Below are 25,920 nucleotides of genomic sequence, written 5' to 3'. Positions count from 1 at the left end.
ACAGACTGGAAGATCGAGCTGAACATCTGTGTGTTGGGGGTATATTTCATTTTGAAAACCAGTCAGTGTTTATTGTTCAAAACTGACTCCCGAACAACAACTATCGTCTATTTTTCAATTTACTTTATGTTTGAGGTCCTGTAACATCCATTAATCAAATACAAACAGAAGTAAAAGTAAACTTTTTGGAGAGATTTTCTTTTAATTCAGGTGCCAAAAAAGGTAATATATCAGGAGACAGGAGTTGATAGGAATGAGCACAAAGACTATCCACAGTCACCGACAGTGACTGAATCTAGATCTGACGCCACCAGAATATCAGCAAAGAAGGGCAGCCGATCAGAGCCCACGTGTGAGGCACATGATGAAGGCTTCACTGTTCTTTCTTTGTACGTGGAGAAGTTAGCAGTGCCCTTCATGAAGAAACTGAATTTTCCCATTACTTCTCCTGAAGGAAGACATGATAAACGAGACTGAACCAAAGCAGAAACAAAAGTTGAAAAGATATACAAAAACAATGAAAGTTACGTGAGACTTCTTTCATGGCTGAGAACAAGCCTGAAGAGCAGAACCTCTTTCCACGAAATAGGGAATTCGAGTTCCAGAGCACCATGCTATTGCCACAGAGCAGTTCTCTGCTTCAGTCATAGTTCTATCCCACCTACTTCCTTCACTGATCCCAGAGACAGGAAGATTATTCGTGGTAGCAAAAGAACAAAGAAGACTCCACAAAAGGAGTTGAGGTGGCCCATCTTTCAACTTTTCTTTTTTTTCTTTTCTTTTCTTTCTTTTTTCTTTTTTCTTTTTTTTTTTTTTTCGGAGCTGGGGACCGAACCCAGGGCCTTGCGCTTGCTAGGCAAGTGCTCTACCACTGAGCTAAATCCCTAACCCCTCAACTTTTCTTGGTAAGCACAACAGTGATGAAGCTAGATACTGTAATACTGACAACATCTTCCACCATGTGTCCCTCTCAGGGTTTTATGACTTTGAACGTGTCCAGTTTCCTGATCCAGGGCTGCATATGTGTCTGTGTTAAAGAATCTTTCTTTTCTGAAATGAAACTTTCAAACATAAATATATATGAAGGCATGTTCTCTGGGCTCAGACCCAACCTGTGATTCTAACTTGCAAAGGTAATCACAACGATGAGAACATGGGACATGAGACAAGTGTCCTAACACCAGTGGATTAAAAGACAGTTCGCAATGATAAAAATTAAATTTGGTATATTATAGCAAGTGCTAAATTGCATTTTACATTTTAAAATGTGGTATCTGCCTAGTAACTATTCTTCCAAACACTGTGCAGGCCTAACAAAATACCTAAACCAACCAGGTTCATGGGATTTTGACCCAATAATGACAGCCTTCATCCCTCCTTTTAAATAAAAGGAAAAACCAATCAATTTCAATGGCTATCTTCCTTAAGATTACTGCTACTTAGAGTCTGTAGGAACATGAGAATAAAGACCAGACTCATTAAAAGTGTGTATTATTTTAGAAATCTTATAGGACGGTGTATTTCAGCTATTCATGGACCTTTTAAAAATAGGAAGTTATATGGGAGTCCACTTCTTAAAATGGTAAAAATTGAACTTGGGTGTGAGGATCACTCCAAATAGCCACATTTTGTGACTCCTGACTTGCCTCTAGATTACAGAGACAAATAATGAGTTTGAAAACTTAAGACTTCCAAGAATTACAATAATTGGATCTGTGGGCAGGATAGGAGAAGTTCAAGTTGGCAGAAGAGCTGGCCATTTTTTTGTTTCCACATTCTATTCTGCATGGAAGAAAAGTAGACTCTAAAGAGTTAGGAGGGATCTTGGGAAGGATTTGAGTAGAGAGCATTGTTCCCGGACATTGTTTCCTTGTGTCTGATACTCACAAGATCTCTGTACACAACTTGCATTTATTCCCGTAAGTGATATAGTCAGATCCACAAACTGGGATGTTTTCAATGGGGCAAGGGATGGCCACCACTGGGTACTTCTTGTATATGTCACAGTCCACCTAGTCAGACACAAGAGAATGTTCTGATTTTCTCAAATACCTCAGGAATAACCATCTTGGATCAACTAGACAGGCTACAACTCAGATGTTCAGATGCTGTTGAAATTGCTTTAATAAATAATGACATCATCATTATGACAAATACCAGTGCCAGAACCCTTCCTACTTTTTAATGCCACACTTGGTAAGCAATCACTGGGCATTTCTGTGCCTTACAATTATGCAGTGGGTTGGTCTGATGTCGCTTGTATTGTAATGCTAAATACTGGTTTCTCAAGATGTAGTTGCTTCTGACTAGCAGATCCTCTCGTACTCCACATGATGCTGTGTGAATCTTGCAGCTCAATTTAACTGGCCAATAAAAGGCCAGAGAGAGCCTGTGACCTGTGATTGGGCAGTGGAGGCAGAAAGGTAGGATTTGAGGATCCACTGAGAGGGGTTGCAGGTAGAGGGAGAAGAGAAAGGTAAAAGAGGGTGCCGTGAGAGGGGATGGATGGTGAGCAGGTGCCTAGGAGAAACAGCAAGTAACATGGGATTTCATAGCTGAGGAATGAGTTAGTATAGTTCCAAACCACCCAATCTAGGCTTACAGTTTGTAAATAAAATACCTGGAGAATGTGTCTTTTATATGGGCTACCTAGGATTATGAATTCTTTCCACACAATTAGCTTTCTGTTACACGAATTCCCATCATTTAATACTTAGGAGGCTTGCATAAGAAACATTCTACTATATTGACCATTTACAAATGTAGAAAACATTTCTTCATCCGGGTCTGTGTCCTCTGTCGCTTTCCTTGAACATACATGAACTATGGATTGATCCTTCATAAGTATTTGTTGAGTAAGTGACAGCCAACAGAAATTGGAATTAAAAATGTGTTCAGCATACTTACTGTGGGTGAAGGGTGGCTGGTAACTTCTGAAAGATAAACACAATGGAAGCATTACAAACACAGCCAACCCTGGGATTTCATTACTCAATGCTGTTTTGTTCTTCAGTTAAAGACATCTCATTTCTCCTGGCAATGAATCTCAGCATAGACCCCATCATTATGCAAAATCACAGCCATTTGTTTAGGGACTTGAACAGTCAGTGCTTAAACCCTTGAATCGGGAAGGCAAATTTATTTATTCTTTCTGGAGGCCATGGTGTACTTGATGAAGCCTTATCTCTGATCTACTTTCTCTCCTAATCAACACATAGAAATAGAAGGAGCTACCTGTGGTGGTTCACATTTTAAACCAAAGCATTCAGGGGCAAAACCAGGCAGATCTCTGGGAGTCCAAGGACAGCCTGGTCTACATAGCAAGTCCCAGGCTACCTACAGCTACATAGTTAAACCTTGTGCCAAACAGAAAAGTAAACAGGTGTCTTTAACAAGTTAGAAATTTATTTTAACTACACACCTCTTCACGAATTAAAAGCTGATTCATTAACTTGAGACCTCCAGAGAAGTGTCTTTAATTTAGTTTCTACTATACGGATCCATGAAGACGACTAAGGACCTCTGTATCTCTGCACTGAGGAATAGCCATCCACTGACACAGCTGCACGTATCCTTATGCAATAAATATTTATAGAGAAATTAGGACTTATTTTAGTTCATGGTGCCAAGGGAAGAGATTAGAGTCTCTCAAACAACCAGAACCACGATCTCTTTCCTTGATCAGATCTGTTTTGTTTTAAATCCATTTGATCAAATATTTATGTCAGCAGCTTAGATTCTGGGAGAAAGTATATGAACAATAAAACCTTCAGGACTAAGTGTGACACTGTCTTACCCAAGTCACCGGAGAAGCTGTTGCACAAACAGGTTGCTGTGAAGAGTAGCAGGAGACCACCAAGGAGCTTCATGTTGGAGAGGGCTATGGTGCAGAAGCTAAGTGATCTCAGATTGGCTTGAAGGCGAATGTCCCATGTCATGGAGAGGGCTCATGTTTATACTGCAAGCCTTGGTTTCCCCACCTTTCCTGTGAGCTCATCCAAAGTCAGCATTGGACTGGAGTGGCTCACAGAGCGTGTCACACCCTGAGTGGCGCTGCCGCACCTGTCAGTCAAATACTGGGTCCCTTCTCACTGACAGGTAGGCGATCTGAGGTGAATAGTATTTTTCCGTGAAGACTGTTACTTAGACTAACCTTCTCACAGAAAAGATCAAGCTTGGATTTCTTGTCTGAGATATGAAACAAAAGAATATTGCATGCTTGAAATATTCTACTGGAATGCAAGGTTTTAAAATACAGGCAAGCCACAGTGTACCTCCATTTATGTTAGGCTCCTGCAAAAATATGATCTTATTCTCCAAGCAGTAAACCTATTAAACATTCAGGGGTCTTGCAAACATAACAGCTTTGGCATTTATGAGGCTTGAAAAAGATGTTGGCATTTTTTAGATATGTAATCTTGGATAAGTCATTTATGAAGCTGTGAACTTGTACCAGTCAGGAAAGCATGGTCACCTTATGGTTACAGGTATTTTTGAGATTTCTATAACTTAAAGTTTGTACCCCTATGAATGGGCAAGTCTGCGATGCAGCTGCATTGATATTACTCTGGTTGCCAGATGGGCAAAGTCGTCACTGTTTAAAATAGCATTGTCTAGTGAGGTGAAATGCCAGAAGATGTCCCTTTCCAGCTATGAAATAAATGTTCCATCCCAGGAGAGATACCCTTGTCATTGTCCCTCCCTGCTACATGGCTATTAGTCTCATCATCTTTGCCAGCCATAGAGGACATGGAGTGGACGAGGTCACTCTTACTGTGTCCTCCGAAGGTCAACATGACAATGACTACAAGTAGTTGACAACTAGAAAATTGACTGCCTCGTAGCCTAAGTCCAGGGACTATCATTAGTCACAACAGAGTCACGCACCATTGACATGAAAATGTGTTCTAAAGCTCGGTGTATTCGAATACACTGTGATGGTTGTTACTAAGCAATAAGCAGACAAGAGTCAGTACTTGGGTTGTCATTTAATTATATACTGCAGTGTCCAGGGACAATTACCCAAGTGCCTGCCCTTTGTCTGGCAAACTTAAGGCCATGTGTGAAAACCCGGAAGGCAGGAGGATATGACGCTCATTGTGTAGTAAGCTTGATCTTATATGATCTGAATCATAGCATATACTAATGGTAATAAACAAATTAAAATGGCATCATATCTCCTTAAACATAGACTTTTACATATTTCAGGGGAAGGCAATCAATATTGTTAAATGCAGTATTGTTGTATACTGTGATCTCATTTAAATTATTTAAAGCTAATGAATATGTTGGCTAACTTTGAGAGATATTAGGTTTTGCATCTCTGAAACATAACTCATGTTTACTTCATGTAATATTTTGAACTGCTAAATAAAACTTTGAACACATATAACATATGTACACATACATCAATATGCTATGTATATAAATATGTACGTATATAAATGTGTGTGTGTGTGTGTGTGTGTGTGTGCGTGCTATGTCAAGTTCTAGGCTACTAACTGGATATTGATATGATAGCTTATGTTGTAGGATGCAAATTTTAAGCAGGCACACATACACATGTAAGGTAGGTAGCAAGTCTTGACAATTTCAATGTATAAAAATCAGAGTATAATACATACATATAATCTGTATATATGTACATAAACATGTGGGCATATATAAAATTACATATATATGGTAGTTCATTTGTTCTAGGACCATCTGAATAATGCAAAGTGAGACTAAAGTGCGAGTGTTTATAACATTAAGAACCAACATAAGCTATGTAAGACTGTACCTGAAATGAAACATTACTATACTGTTTTATAGCATACTCTCTTTTCATATATGTAGAAGGAGTAAGTAGTAAAAATAATAGAAAGTATAACACACACTAGTTTTTTATCATAGTTCATTATACTGGGCACTGTGAACATATATCAATGTTGTTCTGTCCTTTCATATGACTAGCAGTGTGGTTGAACTAAATAAATTTCATCATTACAAATATCTCACCGCTATGAAACACAACTAATATTACCTCATGGGGCAAAGTCGTGCTACAATGGCTAAAAAGACATAGGTCATGGGGATTTCTTTTCCACTTCATTATATTCTTCCTGGACTATGATGCTATGTGCAACATGTTGTTGACTAGGACATCAATATCTAAAACGTGCTATGTATATAATTGTGTGTATGTGTGTGCATGTGTGTGTGCTATGTCAAGTTCTAGGCTCCTAACTACATATTGATATAATAGCTAATTATGTGGAATGCAATATTTAGGTAGTTTATTGCCCTAATTTTACCAGCTTATAATTTGAAGAATTATATAATTTTCCAAAGATCGTGATTCTGATTACTGGATGAGATTATGCAGAGCTAAGTCAAAGGCAAGAACTGATGTTTGTAATAAGGACAAGCACTCATAAGTTCTCCTGTCTGACATGAAAGATTACAGATAAAGAATACCAACAGAAAGCCACCATGTTTCAAGATGAGGTGCAGTTTTGCAGTTTGAAAAAGCACTAACTTTTCTTTTTTTTTTAACCAAGCTTTCAGAGTATTCTTTTGAATATTTGCGCATTAGGGAAAAAGAGAAATGACAGAACCTTTGCCTTCTTTTAGCAGAGTCTTGTGTATACTGAGTCTCTTAAAGCCAAATGCAAATAAAGACAGTGGGGAGTGGTTAATTCGAACCCTATAGAGGGAAGGAAGGCAGAAGCAGAAGGCATACATGAAGCCATTCCCTCTGTCACAGGAGGCAGATTGTTCGGTAAGTAGGTGAGTGTGAAGATTGCTATTCAGAAAGATTAGGAAATGGAGCCCATCAGAATCTGCTTTTGACAACAGAAGAATTGAGGTGTGCTGTAGCTTGAAGACATTTTGTACCAATGTTGATGGGAGTACGCCAGATCCTTCAAAATGGATGTACAAACCGACGGCCATTAAAGCAACCCTCCAGCACAGTTAATAGCTTCTTGTACATTTCTCTCAAAGTCCACATGGCACTGAGTGGAAATTAAAGGATAGTGAGATTACAAGTGTTGACTGGGTATACCTGTGACTTCCAACAAGTATATGCCTGTGTTAGGGAGTTTCAAGGTTTGGAAGAGAGCCATGTTGTTTTAGAAACTCCTGCTAGACTCTGAAAAGTCAAGCTTCAAACCAAATGCAGACTTAGTAGGTGTGGAGAACTTAGTAATTGTTTATTTAGGCTAGGGCTAAGAGGCACATTTCTCAAGGGTGGAGCTGAGTTTATAATACTCTGGGCTTTTACAAAACAAAGCAGAGGTGGATGGGTGGAGGCTGCTTGTGAGGAGGAGTGAAGTCAAGGGATCAGCTGTGGGGTTGGGCTGGTTTTGGAAACAATGTCTATGTCTGTGGAGTGGGGATCTTCACTCTAAACCCCGAACTACACACTTGGGGAAGCAGTTCTGGGGTGGGAAAGCAGCTCCCCTCAGACCATGGGCAGATTGTTCATTTCTCAGTATGTTCCTTCAAAGCAGGAGCCTTGAATCCTGTAGGAGGAGCACAGTTGTGGGACCATGCAGTGGGAGAAAGTGTATGATCAATGCAAAAACATAAACATCAAAACAAAAGTTGCGGGGTCTTGCACATGTTTCTTTGGGGTACTCCAAGAAAGAACAGGATGGCTTTTTATAGGGTTATACTGGAATAAGGATTGACTAAGGCATTACTGGACCAGTTACTTGGAGGGACAGAAGAGAGATTGCATCAGAAATGGGCATAATCTAGGGACAGAACAATATCTACAGCAGTGGATTGTCATAAGAACTAATGTATATTAAGTCCTTAGTATGCACTGATTCTGTGCTTCTATGTATCCGGATTAGCTTCTTGTTTTAGCAGAGAAAAGAACAAGGGCTTAGAACAGTAGCAGTTTAAGCTAAGGAAGATACATTGTAATTTGTCGAATGTAGTGCTTTGAAGCATATGGCAGAAGGGGTAAATTTGGAGCTCTGCTGACCAGAGAAATAATAGATGTGAAGCCAATAGAACCAAAGTAGTCAGGAAGGAGAGCTGGTGTTGTAAATGAGCTGCAGAATGGCCTGAGCCATGCGTCAGAGTGTGTGGAATTCTTCACATGTGATGATCATTTGGAAGGAGGGGAGTCCACATGGGGGCGGGGTCCCAGCACCAATGTTGCCTGCCCTTACCCCATACACCTATCTATGTAACGAACAAAATAACAAAATGGTGTCCTTGATTTCCTGGAGCTTTCTACTGCCTCTGCTTCCACTGAGATTAACGTTCAAGGGTAAAGCTACCACTACCTACCACTCGTGAAATTCCGAGCCTTATGCCCAGGAGTACAAAACCCCATCCCCAAAATTAACACATAAAGTGAAGAATGACGGAGGCTCATACTCTATTTATTTTCCCTTGATTGTTGTCATAGCAGCTCCTCACCGTGGCCCCCCAGAGACCCTTCCCTACAACACCCAGAAGGCATAAGCCCTAAAACCGCAAGGCCTTCTGGGACCCTTTCAAACTGTGGTCAATGCATTCAGCTGAGCCAGCCCTGGTCCCTGTTTTTCCTTCTGCTCCATTCCATCCATGTCTACTTCCTACTCCAGCTCTCTTTTCTTTCTTTCCCCTTTCTTGTCTTTTCTTGACATAGCATTTTGATCTTGCTCTGGTGTCTTGAGGAGACAGAGCCTTAGGGATCTGGATATTTGTATTCTGACCTTGTGTGTGGCAGGGCTGTTCCGAGTTGCTTATGGGAATAGGGAATTCGCAAAACCCAAGGCTCCTGTGTATCAGCTGCATTCAATTTCCTTTGAGCCATTGATGATAAATTGTTGAGGGACTGGCTGGTCAACTGGGGCTTTCCCAGAGACCGTGTTGTGTGAAGGAACACAGCTCCCTCTCAAAACCAGGAATATGCTTGGCAGAGCCGGTCTTGGCCTGTGGCCAGGGCCTTGGGGAGTTGGGGCTTCATACTCTGAGAACCCATCTTATCACACCACAGGGACTGTGGTTGTCAGTCCCAAGGCTACTGTGTACTAGGTTTGTAAGGTTTTGCGATACACCATGTTCCCCTTATGCAACATCGTTTGGTTAGCTTCTCACTGACTTTGTCCCATTGGATCATAGTTTCTCATGACTCTGTCCAATTTCTCCCCTGAACAGAGTACATAAGATGCCGTGCCTCTTAATAAGCTTGCTTGGCATTAAGAGAGCTTGTGGAAGACCTCTGGACCCCAGCTTTTATGTTCTCTATCTTCTGTGTTTTCTTTTACGATCCCTGGCACCTCCCCCTCAGGACCCTGTCACTAAAACGTGACCTGGTCCACATCAGTACATAGTTTCAATTAGTAGACAAGAGGATGAGAATAGACTATAGCAACATTTTTCATTCTGGTTCACATCACGTATCTGGATATTGATGGACATGTACATAACTGTCAGGAGAAATGGATAAACATCTTATCTACTGTGCTTGGAGCTGAAAGGACATCTGTAACCCAACAGTCAGTCAGCATGAGATAATGCATTAGTTAAGGATGCTGTAACAAAATACCAAAACCAGGGAGTTTAAACATCAGAACTTTCTTTTCTGCCAGTTTTAAGGCTGCATCAAAGTGTTATCTTGGATGGTTTCTTTTGAGGCTCCTCTCCTTGGCTTCTCAAAGACACATGCTGCCCCTCAGATGGCTTATTCTCTAAGCACATACACCTGGGTGTCTGTTCTCGCAGGACACTAATCCTGCTAGGTTAGAGTCCCACTGTTATGGCCCTGTGTTAGCTTCATTTCTCCTCTCTCAGTCATAACTCCAATCACCCATTCTCCTGGTCCCATCTTCCAGAACTTCCAGTATATAATTCTACCTTTGTTATTCTTCCCTTTCCCCATGTACATCTCCTGTCCACAGTGATGTCATGATTTAGCCAGACTGGCCTCCTGAAAATACCAGCAAATCCATTTCTTCCTGGTTCTGCATTTTTGACTCAGTCCATCCATAAACAAATAATCTTGGAGACTGAGAATGGGAGAAATGTGACTCCTGAGTGCTCTGAACTCCCCTTAACCTCTGAAGGTGATTTCTATTCCTCTATGGGTGCCTGGGTCTACAAAATCCTATATTTTTCCTATGTGTGCATGCCTATGATAAAGTTTTATGAAGTAGGCATAAGAGATGAATGATAATAACAACTGGTAATACTACAGAACAATCACCAAACATACTATAATGGACGCTATTATACATGTTATTGTATTGCATGAGAGCCAATACATGGTGATATTTGATGATGAATTAAGATAATATAAAGTGAATGATATAAATGTCGCAATGCTATGCTTCATCACTGCAGAGTAGTTATTTGGACAGGAACAATGGGATACACAACAGCAGCACATCTGACAACCAAGAATGACTAATGGTGTAATAGCCTAAATGTCGTGTGGATATGCTAGAGAAAGGTATGATTCATATCCTGGGTGAGTTGTAACATAATGCTGTGAGGTTTTATCACTCTACTTAGAATAGCATATAATTTAAAATTTATCCAGTTTTTTTTTAACCTGTGTATCATTTCTATAGCATAGTTGACTGGGACATTTAAATGCTAGAAAACTGTAGATATAAAGAGTCCATAGGTATCTTCCATTCAGATGGGAATCGCAGACTTATGGGACTCCTCATATCTTCTGCCAGAGGATCACAGAAAAGCCTGTGCCTATCCACTCCTCATCTCTGGGTAGAGAACCTAGACCACCAGTTCTCAACCTGTAATATTGCACATCCATCCACCCCTCCTTTACATGTAGGGGCATCAGTCTCTTGCTGCAAACTCTACCCTTACCCATTGCCTGCTAGCTCACCATATGCACTCTTGCCCACTTGCATGCTCGACTTCTCTAAGTAGGGATCCTAGACTCCTCCTGCCGACTTCGCTCACCCTGCCTCTTGCTTAAGCACCATAGATTTCATGCCTGCTCACTTCTCTTTTCCAGAGTAAGAACCACAAATCCAGCTGCCTGCCAGAGAATAGTGGGTCCCTCCTTGCCACATGTTCCTCCTCTTTAAATATAGCTCCCAGACCCTAATCAGTACCCCACCCACCCTACCACCTGAGTTTGAGCCCTGTGCACCTCCCCTAGAATTCTCCTGGCTCAGAAATTTCACTTGGTCCTAGCTGAGCCAGGACCACATCTGATACCCCATTTGAGCATCAACACTGAGTTCCCCAACATTGAACCCTAAGTCCCATTCATCCTGACACATTGGGGAAACAACAGATTTAAATACCTACTCAACAAAATAAAGACCAGGTGCCCATACCAAGAAACATTACCTATGACTTAACTTCAGATGCCTCAGTGAGTGTCATAGCCAAAGCACAAGCAGCACAAATAACCAAGACTATGTCTTCTCCAAAATGTATTGCTCCTGGAGAAAAGCAACTTGAACAATGTGCAAGACAGTAACTTTAAAACAGCAATAATAAATAATTTTAAGGAACTCAAAAGGGCTATGAATAAATGCTAGCATGAAGATTGTGTGAAAAAAACTGACAATTCAAGAAGAAAATGGAAATTAATAAATATTAAAGAAATATAAAATTAAAACTCAAAATGAGAAATTCAGAAAGCCAAAGAAAAAAATAAAGCTGCTTCAGGTCTTGAAGACAGGAAGAACCTGACCACATGATGAAAGAAAACATTCAACATAGAAGGAAAAGAAACCTGGGTTAAAGGCAGAGACAATATTTTCAACAAAACCACAGAGCAAAACTTTCCTAAACTAAAGAAAGAGACGTCTATCAAGATCCAAGGGGCACACAGAACACCAAATAGACAGGACCAGAAAAGACACACTGAAGGTACAGATCAAGGAGAGGGCAATGAGAACAGCAAGAAAAAGTCACACACACAGTCAAACACATCAGAATAGTGGCTGAATTTTCAATGGAGACTTAGAAGGACAGAAGGATTTAGGATAGTGTTCCATGGGATATGGAAGGCCACAGAAGCCAGTTCCAACCATTATACTCAGAAAACCACTAGTCCTAATCAATAGAGAAGCTTTCCATGATAAAACGTAAGTGAGAAATTTATAACCGCTAAACCAGCTCTACAGAGGATACTGGAAGGAACATTCAAGATTTAAGAGAGGGTTAAGGGGTTGGGGATTTAGCTCAGTGGCAAGCGCAAGGCCCTGGGTTCAGTCCCCAGCTCTGAAAAAAAGAAAAAGAAAAAAAGGAGAGGGTTAAACACAATTAAGGAGGGATGAGAAATATATGAACCATTTCAGAACCTTAAATCAAACGCAACGAAATCACAGGCATTAACACACCTGTTTCCAGATTGCTGTCATATTCACAATAACTAAGAAATGGAAACAACCTAAATGTTCTTCAACTGAAGAACGGATAACAAAAACATGATAAAGCTAATCATAGTATCTGCAGATGAATAGATGAAGCCACATCATATTATACTAAGCAGCATAATCAGGACCCAGAAAGACAAACAGCACACATTCTCTCATCTATGGTTATTAGTTCCAATCTTTAGATGTGAATATAAAACCGGGAACAAGCATAGAAATCAGCAAAGTAAAAAGTCTTCCATCCACATGTGTGGTGCAGGAGAGATGCTGGAGAGAAGAATAGCAGGATGCAAGTTATATAAAGAGGAAAAGAAGAAAAATGCGGGAACTTACATTGGAGATGATGTTGGTGCCAATACAGAAGGGGAAAATAACCCTAGAGAGGAAGTTGAAAGACTAGGGTATCCTATGTAAGGGAAGCCATGGAGAAGAAATGGGGTTATTTAAGTAATTTGGAGAAATGAGGAAAAATAACCCCCTAAAAATCTGGGAACACAAACATGAAGAAGAAGGAGATACCATGCTTAAAATTCAACTGAGATCCAAACTGAGCAGGGCACGGTAGGGTCAGAGAATATGGGATTATGTGAGAAAGAATTTGGCCTAGCGTGATTAACCTTTAATTAGCAGCTAATATCCACCTATAAATGAATATATACCGTTTGTCTTTTTAGGTCTGGGTTACCTTGCTCAGGATGATTTTTTTTTCTAGTTCTATCCATGTGCCTGCACATTTAATAGTTATTTTTAATGGCTGAATAATACTCCTTTGTGTAAATGTACCACATTTTCTTTATCCATTCCTCAGTTGAGGGACATTTAGGTTGACTGCCTGTTTTGAATAAAACAGCAATGAACATCGTCCTTGAGGTACAATGGAGCATGTTGTGGATTTATGTCCAAGAGTGGTATAGCTGGATCTTGAGGTAGATTGATCTTGAACCTTCTGAAGAACTGACATATTTATTTCTAGAAGGGCTATACAGGTTTACACTCCTACCGGCAATGGTGAAATGTTCCCCTTGCTCCACATCCTCACTGGCATGAGCTGTCACTTATGGTTTTGATCTTTGCCAGTCTAAAGGTATAATATGAACTCTCAAAGTAGTTTGGAATTGCATTTCCTTGATGGGAAACATTGCCCTAAATGCTTCTTTGTCATTTGAGTTTCCTCTCTTGAAAATTCTATTTAGATCTGTATTCCACTTTTAATTGAGTTATTTGATGTGTTGATAAAGAATTTATCAAGTTCTTTATACATTTTGAATATTAGCCCTCTGTCAGACGTGAGGTGGTGAAAATCTTTTCCCAATCTGTAGACTGCTATTTTGTCCCATTGACTGTGTTCTTTGCCTTACAGAAGCTTTTCGGTTTTATGAGGCCCCATTTCTTTCTTTTAAAAACGACCTATTTATTATATATGAGTTCACTGTGTCTGTCTCAGACACACCAGAAGAGGGTATCAGATCTCATTCACAGATGGTTGTGAGCCTCCATGTGGCTGCAGGAATTTGAACTCAGGACCTCTGGACAAGCAGTCGGTGCTCTTAACCACTGAGCCATCTCTCCAGTTTGAGGTCCCATTTCATAATTGTTGACCTTAGTGCCTGTGGTAATGGTGTTCTGCTCAGGAAGTTGTATCCTATGCCAATGTGTTCAAGGCTATTCCCCACTTTCTCAGGTTCAGTCTATATAGTTCTATATTCAGGTCGTTGGTCCACTTGGACTTTAGTTTTATGCAGCCTGATAAATATATATCTATTATCATGCTACAACCATGATCATAGGTTAGCCCAGTGGCTAAGGAGCAAGGAGGGCTCGAGAATGCATGGATCTCTCTGGGAAGGGGAAATAGAATAGATTTTGTGAGAGGACTCAGCATGGATGGGATGGGAACAGGAGGGTTTGGGCATGGGGAAGTAGAAGGAGAGAGTGCAGGGAGACAACTGGAATTGGGGGAACAATGTGGAAACCAATTAGAGTGGAAACTCCTTATAATCTATGGGGCTGACTCTTTCAACATCTCCTAGTAATGGGGGATATGGATTCTCAACTGGCCATCTTCTACAATCAGCAAAGGTTTCCTTCCATTGGTGGGATTGGGACATCAATTCAGCCACAAAATCTTCGACCTAAAATCTGTTCTGTCTGGAAGATGTGCTGGAGTAATTGTGGCACAGAACTTGTGGGAATGGCTAACCAATGACTGGTCCAACTTGAGACCTACACTAGGACAGGTAACCTGTACCTGACATTGACTGAATGGCCAAGAATCAGAAGCTGGATATCCCAGGGACCTCAGATAAAACCAAGCATGACTGGTAAAAAAAAAAGTCAATGAAGTGATACCTAATGATGTTCTGCTATACTCAGAATATACCCAATAGATTTTCACCCAACCTAATCATCCATCAGAGAAGCTTCATTCAGCAACTGAAGGGAACAGATGCAGAGACCCACAGCCAAACATTGGGTGGAGCTCAGGGAATCTTGCAGAAGAGGGGAAGGAAGAATTGTGGAAGCCAGAGGGTCAAGAAACCTGGAGACCACAGCCTATAAAATCAGCTAAGCATGGCTCATAGGAGTTCAGAGACACTGAAGTGACAATCAGGGAGTCAATGTGGGTCCCAGCTATGTCCTCTTCATGTAGCTGGATATTCTTGTAGGATTCCTAGCAGTGGGTGTGGGCTGTCTCTGACTTGTACCTGCTCTTGGGACCCCTTTCCTCTATTGTGTTCTCTCATCCAGCCTTGATATGAGTGGTTGTGCCTAGTCTTATTGCATATTGTTAGGCCACATTCAGTGGATATCCGTGAAAGGTCTGATCTTTTCTGAAGGGAATTGGAAGGGGAGTGAATCTGGAGGAGAGAAAAAGAGGTAGGGGAAACTGCTCTCGAAATGTTAATATGATAATAGTAGTAGTAGTAATAGTAATAATAGTAATAATAATAATAATAATAATAATAATAATAATAGTAATTTGATCTAGTTTCTCAAACAGGCCAGCTCTTTGCTTTTGTCTTCTCAGATATACATTGTAGCACACCATATGGGTGTGTTTTGTTTAGAATAGGAACTGGATGCACCAGATGACAGTGCAGGTCACACTAAGGGATAAATGCAGGCCAGACCATGTGATTGAGGATGAGCACTCTGGGTGACTTGATATTAGTCAAGTTGGAGAGCAAGATCAACAGTGTGGGTAATTAATCAATCATCAGGCCATTATGGTTATGTAAGAAAGCCTGTCAGCTCAAAGGATCATTTATTCTGGGGCTAAGTATTAGTGACCTTGGTTTGGGGACATATTTACTGACTATTAAATCCTTGTCCCAGTGTGGTAACGATGTGATGAGACTTTTATATAATAAAGCAATTCATAAACAAAGGCATTTTAAAATTACATTGGTGGAAATGCTAAGTATGTGGGTCGAAGCAAAGTAGAGAAAGAGGTAATATAGATTCCATATGCTATCTAATGGCATCTTAGCCCTTTGGTTGGTGGAAATGGGGGCTTTGTAACATTCCAAAGGTTTTTACTTGTTAGTCATAGAATACTAGGTCTGAAAGTGGGTGAGTGATAGCTATTAAAGTAGCTAAGGGTAGCCTAAGATGAGTTGTGATTAGGCTCTGGACCTTCAATGCCCCCAAATCTCCACACTTATTGAAGTTCTAAACTTAGCAAGCCAAATCACCCAAGCTGGAGCAGTAAAGAAACTACAGCACTTTTGCAATCATCTTTAGAAGGACAAACCACACTTAAAAGGGCCAGAATTCTATGTAATAAAGACAGTAGAGCATGAACATTTTTCTGTTTGCAAGCAATTGGCAAGAAAAGAGAAATAAGGTGGATTGGAGGTGCTTTGAAAGAGATGTAGCCTGAAAGATGGCCATTCCAGAGCTCTATAATGACAATGGGGCAAAGGAAGGAAAGATAGAATTAAAGTGAGGGAGCAAAGGCCACACAAGAGACAGAATGGTAAGGATCATAAAGTCAGACTAAATGAAGGAAGAACAAATGATGTTTGTTCATCAGAAGATGGAGTGCACTGACAAAGTGTGTCTATTAAGGAATAGAGTAGAAGAAACTTGGGCCGATATCCCAGATGCTATAAGGAGCCAGGGTAGCAGGATTGGCCAAGTGAGAGGAAGAAACTTGTGGAATCATTACCAAATAGGCAGAAGCATAAGATAAGGAATTCATGGGAAGCATATCTTCTAGTTCGCTACTTTTACTATCCAAATTAGAATTCTCATCTGAGAACAACTCCATTCTTAAAGAGACAATGTCACCTCCTCTGTTTCCTGGTTTTTCCATTCTACATCACCTTGTTGAACAGACAAAAATGGGGACACCCAGTGTAAAAAGTTGCTAGTATGTGCCTGGAGGAGTTACACAGAGCACACAAGTCTATATTTATTAAAACGATGGACCAGGAGCTTTTGCATTACTGCTAATATTTCACTAGGGATCATGGGTCTTTTTAAATTACTCATTTCAGTTTTACCTTTGGTAGGTCATGTATATCAAGAAATCCATTCATTTCTTTCAGGTTTTCAGTTTGGTGAAATACAGGTCTTTATTATTCTGTGATTTTTTTCCCAATATCTGTTGTAATTTCTAATTTTTACCTCAAAATTTTTCATCTCTAATTTTTAAAATTTGGATTGGCTCCTTTTTTGGTTAATTTAGCCAAAAGCTTGCAAATCTTGTCCAATTTCTCAAAGTATCATTTGTTTCATTGATTCTTTGTATTGTCTGTCTGTTTGTAACAATGTTTCTATTTTTTATTTCAACCCTGAGTCCTATTAATTCTTTCCATCTGCTCTTCTTCATTGTTATTTATTCTTATTTTTCAACAGCTTCCATGTATGTCATTAAGTTATTAATATGAGGCCTTTCTGTTTTTTATGTATGCACTTAGTGCTATGACTCTGCCTCTAGAACTGATTTCATGTTGTCCCATATGTTTCAGTATATTGTATTTTCATTTTAATTTTTTAATTTCCATCTTGATTTGTGTCTTGATACAATTTTCATTCAGTAGTAAGTTGTTTAATTTCCTTGAGTTTGTAATCTTCCTCCTTATTTGTTGCTGATATACAGTTTTAATCCGTGGTGGTCAGATAGGATACAGGCTGTTATTCCGATGTTCTTAAATCTTTCAAGCCTTGCTCTGTGTCCTATGTGGTCAGTTAGAGAGCTTTCCATGAGCTTCTGAGAAAAAAAGCACTTTCTTTAGTGGTTGGATGAAATGTCCTATAAATATCTGTTAGGTTCATTTGATATGATGTTAATAAACACCAAGGTTTTTATGTTTAGTATGACTTGATGAAATCAAGCATTACCCTCTGTGTTACTGTCAATATGTGCTTTAGCTGTAGCAGTGTTTCTTTTATGAACTTGTGTTCTTTGCGTCTGGTGCATAAATGTTTAGAATTCCAATATTCTTTGCTGGTGCATAAATGTTTAGAATTCCAATATTCTTTGGTGAATTTTTCCTTTAATGGTTATGCAGTGCCCTTCCCTATCTCTTTTGAATAGTTTTAGTTTTAAATGTATTTTACCATATATCACAATAGTCATTCCTGCTTGTTTCTTCATTCTATTTACTTAGAATATCTTTTTCCAACCTTTTATCCTGAGGCGATGTCTATTGTTGATAGTGAGGTGTGTTTCCTGGACCAAACAGAAAGATGGCTCTTATTCTGTAATACAGTTTGTTTGTGGGGTTTTGTAATTGTAGTTTTGGAGAATTTAGACCATTAATATTGAGACTTATTAATGAACAGTATTTATTGACTCTTGCTATTTTGCTGTGATGGTATTTCCTCTCTCTTTTCATATTCTGTTTTTAGATTATTTATTCTTTGCTCCTTTTGGGTAGGTATAGTTAATCTTTTTTCTAAAGTTTTCTTCTAGTGCTTTCTATAACAAAAGATTAGATAGATAAATAAATAGATAAATTTGTTTTATTGTAGAAAGTTTTCATTCTTTGTCAATTGTGATTGAAAATTTTGGTGGATATAGCAGTCTGGGCTGACATCTGTGGCCTTTCAGAGTTTGTTGAACATTTGTCCAGACTTATCTAGCTTTCAGAGTCTCCACTGAAAAGTCAGGTATTATCCTAACAGGCATGCCTTTATATATGAGTTGGGTTTTTCTTCCTGCAGCTTTTAATATATTTTCTTTGTTTTGCACATTTAGTGTTTTTATTATTACATGTTATGGGAAATTTGTTTTCTGGTCCTGTCTATTTGGTGTTCTGTATGCAGATAGACATTAATATTTTCTAGGACATTGGCATGTAAATAAGGTTATTTGTTTAGGTCCCAAATCCCTGGGATACTTTGGGGATATGGCCAGTATCTGAGCGATAGAGATAAATTGTGAAAAGAGATTGATTCAGGTGTTCTGTACTTTAACATTGCATTTCTAGAAATTGAATTGAAGCTGACTCAGCCTGCCAAAAAAAAATGCCAAGTCTTTGAGGAAAATGGAATATGAAAAGACAGAGGGAGGTACCCAGACTACCACATTTGAAAGGCTGAGAACCACTGCTTTAAACTGATAGTCCACAGAAATGAATAACAATCATTTCTTTTATTAAGACGTTTATTTGCAACAAATATGACTTCTTTTCTCATTTTTGGAATCCTTTGTTTTCCATTTGGCTTGAAATTTGGGTACGGCACAGGGATGCATAAAATTGGTAAATTAAACACCTCAAACTCCCAAAGAAATAAATCCCAGAATGAAGTGAAAAGAATAAACAAATGAAGGTGTTCGGTTAATTGCTATTCACATTTTCCATATTTGACAAACTCGATGTGAGGTCCAAACTCCCTGAAGAAAAGAGACAGAAAGTTCCTTAGAGGAAGTGGACATTACTTTTAAAGGTGCTTTCATACCTTCTAAATGAAGTCCTAAAGTGTGTGTGTGGGGGTGCTTATACAATTCCACATAGCTCATCCTCTCCATACCTTATACATCCCCCCTCTACGATTTTATTACTCAGGATGTATCTTGATTCATTATAGAGTTAAAACAAACCAACCAACCAACAAACAAAAAACCATTCTAGGTTGAACTTACCACCGATCAATGCAAAAGAAGCACTCGTTCTTGTAGTTCAAGCCATTGGTAGCACAAACAAGCGCTATCACATCTGGACAGTTTGCTTCATAATCAGGGTCTATTGGGTAATACATTTTGCATGGGGGCTGGAAACAGAAACATCACAGGAATGGAGTTTTTCCCCCATTTATCAGTTGCCTTTCACCTCTAACTCACATAGAAATAATATTAAGTCCTACTAGTTGAATGTTGAAGAATTTCCTGTCTTCTGGACTTCCATAGGGTGAGTTTTTGTTTCTTTTCAATGCATTGCCTAATACATCTCATAATCACTTGAATGGTAATTATCAATACAATTTTTGCTAAACTCCAAGTGCAGAGTTTTCCTTTGACCTTGTCTCAATTCCAGTACGTTATTGTGTAAAAGGTTAATGGGCATAATATTTATGTGTTTGTGAACTTAGAGAGGGCTTCCATGTAGTTGGTAAGAATAAAGAATGGCTGTTGAGACAAGGAATAAGTGAGGTTTGCTTGTTATCTCACTAAGGGCTCGACTGTATCTATTCGTTGTTCTTTAATTGACTATAATATTTACTAAAATATTATAGTATGTTATAAGGATTATGCTACATGAGAGAAGTACATGCTGTAGAGGTAAGGTGCACTTCCAACTTAGGCCATGTGAAAATCTGTCACGGTACTTCACCTCTGTGGAATTCTAGACACTTTTGAGGAGAATGATCAGATTAGAAGGAGAACCTAGAACTGAGGAATTCACGTTTACCTTAGGCCAGTTAGAAAAGGTATGTGATCTGATAAGTGCTGTAAATAGAGAACAAACACACTGGGTTAGAAGAAATAGTGCATGATGGGATATGATCTCACCCATCAGTCACTCATTTTGCATACATCTATGTAAAACAATTTACTGCAACAGAATTTGCATGCCATATTCCTTTGTGGACCACCCTGTCTGTCTGTTCATCTGCCTTTCTGTCTACCTACTTATTTATTTATCCCGTATCTGACTTTCACAGCTTTTCCTTCATTTGCACATTTGCTGTTTCACTGAGGAAAAGAGCCCTGGGCTGAGTGTACTGTCAGGCATGTATCACATCCCAGGTTTCAACCCCAGCACTGTAATAAATAAATCGGTCAGTAAAATAAATTATACGGCTATTTCCAATAAGTTTTCTTGGTCTACAATTACGATAATTGCATGCATTTTCAGACTTCTATTAAATTACATATGATATGTACATAGTATATTACCACAGGCCCTGCTAAGATGTTACCTTAACATGACACACTGTTGATAAGCAATACAATGAGCACCTTGGCTTTCAGAAGACTGACTGGTCTGAGAGCTGCTTTAGTTGGATGTCCTCGGTGCCTAATGGTAGAGAACAGCCACGGAAGAACAGAGTGAAGATGCGACCTACTACACCTCTGTGTCTATCTCAGGTGGCTTAAAACACCATAGAGTATTTTAACTAGGGGTAACATCCCTAAATTACAAAGTATGCTTCAGAAGTTAGGACGAGAAGTATAGCTCACTGATGGAGTGTTTCCAGGACATGCAAAATTCCCCGGGCTCACTCTCTGCATGCAGAAAAGCAAAATACTACAAAGTTAAATTCAAAGCCATAGAATAAAATACTGAAAAAGTCCATTTCAGAGTAGCCAATATACATGCCCATAGAACTCATGTACACACATACCCAACCGAAGATACAGAAGCAAAAATCTGTAAAAGATACTCAATTTAAATTCACGGTACAAGTTTATTTAAAATTATTCTAAAAAGCCACTTAGCACCTATTATGTTAGCTGCTGCAAGAAGTATTTTTATTCTTCAATGGTGATAATGCAAAAGGATTCATTTAAGAAGGGAAATTTGTCAATAGTGAACAAAATTGCACTCGAATTCTGATCTCTCCCAATTCAATGAATTTCTTCTGAGGCTTTATAGAAGTCAATTCTCTCCCTCTACCATGGGTCCTAGGAATCTAACTCCAGTCATCAGACTTGGTGGCAAGCTTCATTGCCTCCAAGCCATGTGGCAGCCATTTGTTAGTTCTATTTATTTATTTACTTATCTAGAATACAAGTGCAACAGAACACATGCAAAAGGCAGAGGACAACTCATGGGACTCAGTTCTGCTACCATATAAGGGGTTTGAACTCAGGTCATCAGCCATGGGATCAAAAATCCTTATCTATTGAGCAATCTCACTACCACGAACCCCAAGAGCATCATTAATTAACTTCTTTGATGTGAGATATAATATACGTCCAAAAATAAAAACTGTAGAAATTAGCTTAGCATTTTTCTGGCACGGGACTAGACAAATACTGAAAGTGGATTAAAAACCCAAAGATCTATACAACTATGGAGAAGTATGTTTTAAAAATAGAGCAAAAGGGCGATCCTGTGGTAAAGAAAGGCCATCTTTTTATCATATGTATTTCGTCATATGGAAAAACTAACCCAATGCAGATTCCAAATGTAAACAAAGTTTAATACAACAAAAATTCCTGAAAGAAGCAATAAAGACAAACATTAGTGATCTTAAAGAGGCAAAGGTTACCTAGATAATACACCCAAGGCATGAAAGTCAATGACAAAACTGTGCTACATCAAATTTCACAGCTTTTTTTTTTTTTTTTTGAAAGTCACTTAAGAAGACTCTATAGACTAACCACTGACTGGTAAATATTCCCAAGAAATCTCTCCGGCAGGGGACTTGCAATCTAGACTATGTAAAAAACTAGAATTAAAACAAACAGCCAACAGGCACCTCATCAGTGGCTCAATGTGATTGGCCAATAAGTCATGAGTGTATGCAACACCACTGTTCATTGGAGGGACACAAAGTAAATTGCAGTGGGAGCTCATGCATGCAACATGGCAGAGTGGAAGGTAGGGAAGAGAAAGAAAGATGGATTTCATTAAAAAAGAAAAGAAAAAAAGCACTGTGAACATGTATGAAATTCTGAAACAATAAAAATAAATTAAAAATCATTTTATAGATAAGGTTGGTAATAAGTGAAATGAATGTTATCTTTCAAAATAAGTAATGAGTCTGTCCAGTCTAAGTGCTTCTGACACTGCGTGGCCACGGCAATGGTCACACCGCTGAAGGGTGCGAAAGGTTGTGGAAGCCATTTGAGAAGAGTTTGGTGATTCTTTAAAAGCTTAAGTGTCCCTAATTTTGTATTTGATTCTATCACTCTTAGACATTTATCCAACAGAAATGAGATGACAACCTGTGCACCCAGGCCCATGACATCTATGCTTGCAGCAGTTCGATGAGAATAACCTAGATGTCCGCCAATGGGTGAATGAATCAAAACAACAGAGCATACCCGGGTGGAGTGTTATTGATGAATATCCCCCACTTTGAAGCTTAAGGTATCAGCTTTAAAATAACATGTAGTACCTAGCTTTGTAGAAAGATTCTAGCAAAGTATACCTGGGTATTAGTGTGCTTAGGTGCTGAGGGTGGAAGGAGAAAATGCAAAATAAATCAAGGATTCTCTTGTGCATGAGGGTTGTGTCCATTGTCTCGATTGTAGTCACGGTTGTCATAAGTATATAAATATTTAAAGATTTATCAGCAATCTAGATTTTTTGCATTAATATATTTATAGTGCTTGCTAGTCATACTCAATAGTATTCATTGGACCAATTATTGTGACCATTCGGTCATAAATAATAGAATATAAATAAAGGCTTGTTATAAATAATGAAAGGTATTGCAGAAGTTCCATTCGGAGCAGTTGGCAAACCGATAGCAACTGCATGTTTTTAAACTTTTTATTATTTATTTATTGTGTGTTTATGTGTGTGATATTTGTGGGCACACATGCCACAAAATGTATGGGAAAGTATGGGTACAATTTTAGTGGTTTTGCTCTCTTCCACCTTTATGTGGGTTCTGTGGATGGAACTCAGGTTGCAGTCAGGCTTTCTCAGTAACCGTCTGTACCCGCTAAGCCTTCTTGCTGGCCCAGAAGATGCATTGTAACATTTGTTTGTCGAGCATGCCCTATGTATTTTTCGTTTACTGAGGAACTAGGGTTTAGAAAACCAGCAGCCTTCACTACAGAATCGGCTTCTCTAATTTGTAATTTGAGCTACTCATTTGCTGCTGCTGTTTTATTTAAATTTTCACAAATTTAGTGACTTCAAATGACATAGATTTGCTGCCTTGTGGCTCTAGAGGTAATAAGTATTAAAACCAAGCTGTCTCCAGGCTGCGTTCTGTTTGACGTGCCTTGAGTTGAATCTGTGTGTGTGTGTGTGTGTGTGTGTGTGTGTGTGTGTGTGTGTGTGTGTAATTATGTTTTGCTTCCACGAGGCAGTGGGATCCTCTGAGCCATTGCCTGAATGAGGCTTACCTCTGTTAACATTTTCACATCTCATTCTTCAACTCTGGTCTTCTGCCTCCATTTTCTATGAATCCTTGTGGTTATAATAATCCCAACTGGATACTAAAAGTATAGTCAATATCCTTACCTCAAACACATCCACAAAGTCTTTTTGGCCATGGCAAGTAACATATTTTTGGGTTCCACTTAGTAAAGATTATACATCGTGGGGACTATTGTGATATTGCTAACGGTAGGCATATGTCTTTAAATTAAGTCACTGGTTTTTGTTACCCAATTACCCAGACACACACAGAAACCTTTTTCTTGCAGATGCCTTTGTTCTTCATTGGCATTTCCCCCACTGTCATATTTTTTTAAAGAAATTAATTCCACGTGGAAATGCACAATCTTTTCTAGAAAAAGACATCATGTTCACACAGTGTTTTACTTAGAATAGGAACATTACAGTGTTCTGGGTACTGGAAGCCTTGGTTTGGTTCCAAATTTAGAGCTTAGAAGAATCTACAATGTAGAAAATAAAGCTGAGTTTTCTTCTTAGGAAAGTACATTTTCATGGTATGGAATTTGGACTAGCAAGCTCAATATTTCTTATTTCAGAAAGACACTCCACATCCAAAGTAAATCAACAGCAAAAACAACCCCTTGTTTCTCTACAGCTTTAAGAAAATCCAATTTTTATCTACAGGATCGCTCACCTGCTAAAGTAACGTGTGTCCAAGTCAACAGTACGAGGGAGAAGATGATCCTGTGTGGCCAGCAGCCCCTTCTTGTCATGGCTTCTGTGATGATAACTAGGAAAATGACCGTTAGTTTATTCCCAGTCAACTATACAAGTAACCTTTCAACAGGAAAGGCCCTCGGGGATGCTATATCAATACAAAGTTGGCCAAAGTGGTCTCAAACAGGCTACAGTCACTTAGACTTCAGAGAGCATCTGTGTTCTAAAAGATAGGGAAATAATCAATCAACCAACCAATCAATCAACCAATCAATCAATCAACTTCTCTCCCTCTCTTCCTCTCTCCCTTTCTCCTTCCCTCCTTCCCTACTTACCCCTCCCTCCTTTCCACCTCTGTCTGTCTGTCTGTCCATCTGTCTGTCTGTCTGTCTGTCAGACTGACTGAGTGACTGGCTGGCTGTCTCTCTGTGTCTGAAAAGACATCCTGTCAAGAGTAGAAATTAGACAAAAGACTTTTCAGGTCTGTATCATGATCTCAAGCCTCTGTTCCTTCCACTTAGTAGCCAATGAAAAAGAAACAAGTGAGGCCCACAATAAATGAAGTTTTTCTATTTTCACATGGAGAGGAAACAAAGGGAAGATCTTGAAAACCAAAGTAGACAAAACTGACCATGATAGCCATAGAACAGAAAGGTGGACCTCCAAGGGAAAGAAGAAACCAGGAATATCACCCCTGATTCCGACTAGGCATAGGGGAAGCAGAGAGAGGTTACCTGGATGAAACTGTTGTTAGCTGGAAGTGTCAGCTAGCATCAAGAGCAGCTGGCAAGGGACCTGTGAAACCACAGGGGTGGGTGCCCTGCTCAGCTGAGTGACCACTAACTTGGCATGAGTTTCCTCTCATGGCTGTTTCTAAGTTTGATCCCTCTTTCAAGCCACCACCCTCTGCTATGTCACGCTTCAGCAGGCAAGGACGGACCTGGAGCTTCTGTGCTGTGCTTTCTGGTTATGAAAAATAGAGGATACAAACATCCTAAATCTCTGATGTTTGTAAAGTAGATTAAGGACCTGTTGCCCTCCGGACTAGTTGGGAAACGTTCTTGCCAGATCCCAGACTGTACCCAGTCTTCCCACATTTCTTCCCCCTTACTTCTTATAAGTTTAACCTATTTCATATTTAAGCTTTGCTGTTTTCCTTGCTCTGATAACCTAGGAAACTCTAATATTCTTCTAATTGATAATATTTCCAGTGCCACCTCTGTGTTCTATACTTGTTGCCTTTGACTATACTACAAAATAAGCCATCCAGCAAATGGACTATCTGAAACAGTCATCTCATACTTGACTGCATCCTGGACCTGTGGAAGTCCCAGGGCCTGACAATAGTCTCTTGATGAGTCCATCAACTTTTTGAG

At 39.4% G+C, this 25,920-nt stretch overlaps 2 protein-coding genes across 2 annotated transcripts; both read right to left on the bottom strand.

Annotated features, from left to right (window-relative positions):
- Positions 1 to 402: 402 nt before the first annotated feature.
- Positions 403 to 3,869, bottom strand: LOC116888236 (serine protease inhibitor Kazal-type 7). The gene is made up of 4 exons (XM_032889527.1): positions 3,806 to 3,869; positions 2,908 to 2,933; positions 1,888 to 2,012; positions 403 to 448 (listed from the first exon to the last, which is right to left on the bottom strand). Exons 1-4 carry the CDS (start codon positions 3,867 to 3,869, stop codon positions 403 to 405), a joined length of 261 nt encoding a protein of 86 aa, XP_032745418.1.
- A 15,091-nt stretch (positions 3,870 to 18,960) lies between these two features.
- On the bottom strand, positions 18,961 to 24,613 carry Spink13 (serine peptidase inhibitor Kazal type 13). The gene is made up of 4 exons (XM_032889526.1): positions 24,522 to 24,613; positions 20,213 to 20,250; positions 19,447 to 19,574; positions 18,961 to 19,197 (listed from the first exon to the last, which is right to left on the bottom strand). Exons 1-4 carry the CDS (start codon positions 24,598 to 24,600, stop codon positions 19,149 to 19,151), a joined length of 294 nt encoding a protein of 97 aa, XP_032745417.1. The 5' UTR covers positions 24,601 to 24,613; the 3' UTR covers positions 18,961 to 19,148.
- Positions 24,614 to 25,920: the final 1,307 nt, after the last annotated feature.

Source organism: Rattus rattus, chromosome X (genome assembly GCF_011064425.1).
Source record: "Rattus rattus isolate New Zealand chromosome X, Rrattus_CSIRO_v1, whole genome shotgun sequence".
Taxonomy (NCBI): domain Eukaryota; kingdom Metazoa; phylum Chordata; class Mammalia; order Rodentia; family Muridae; genus Rattus; species Rattus rattus.
The sequence above is the reverse complement of the archived record's forward strand: the minus strand, read 5'-3'. Positions and strand labels throughout refer to the sequence as shown.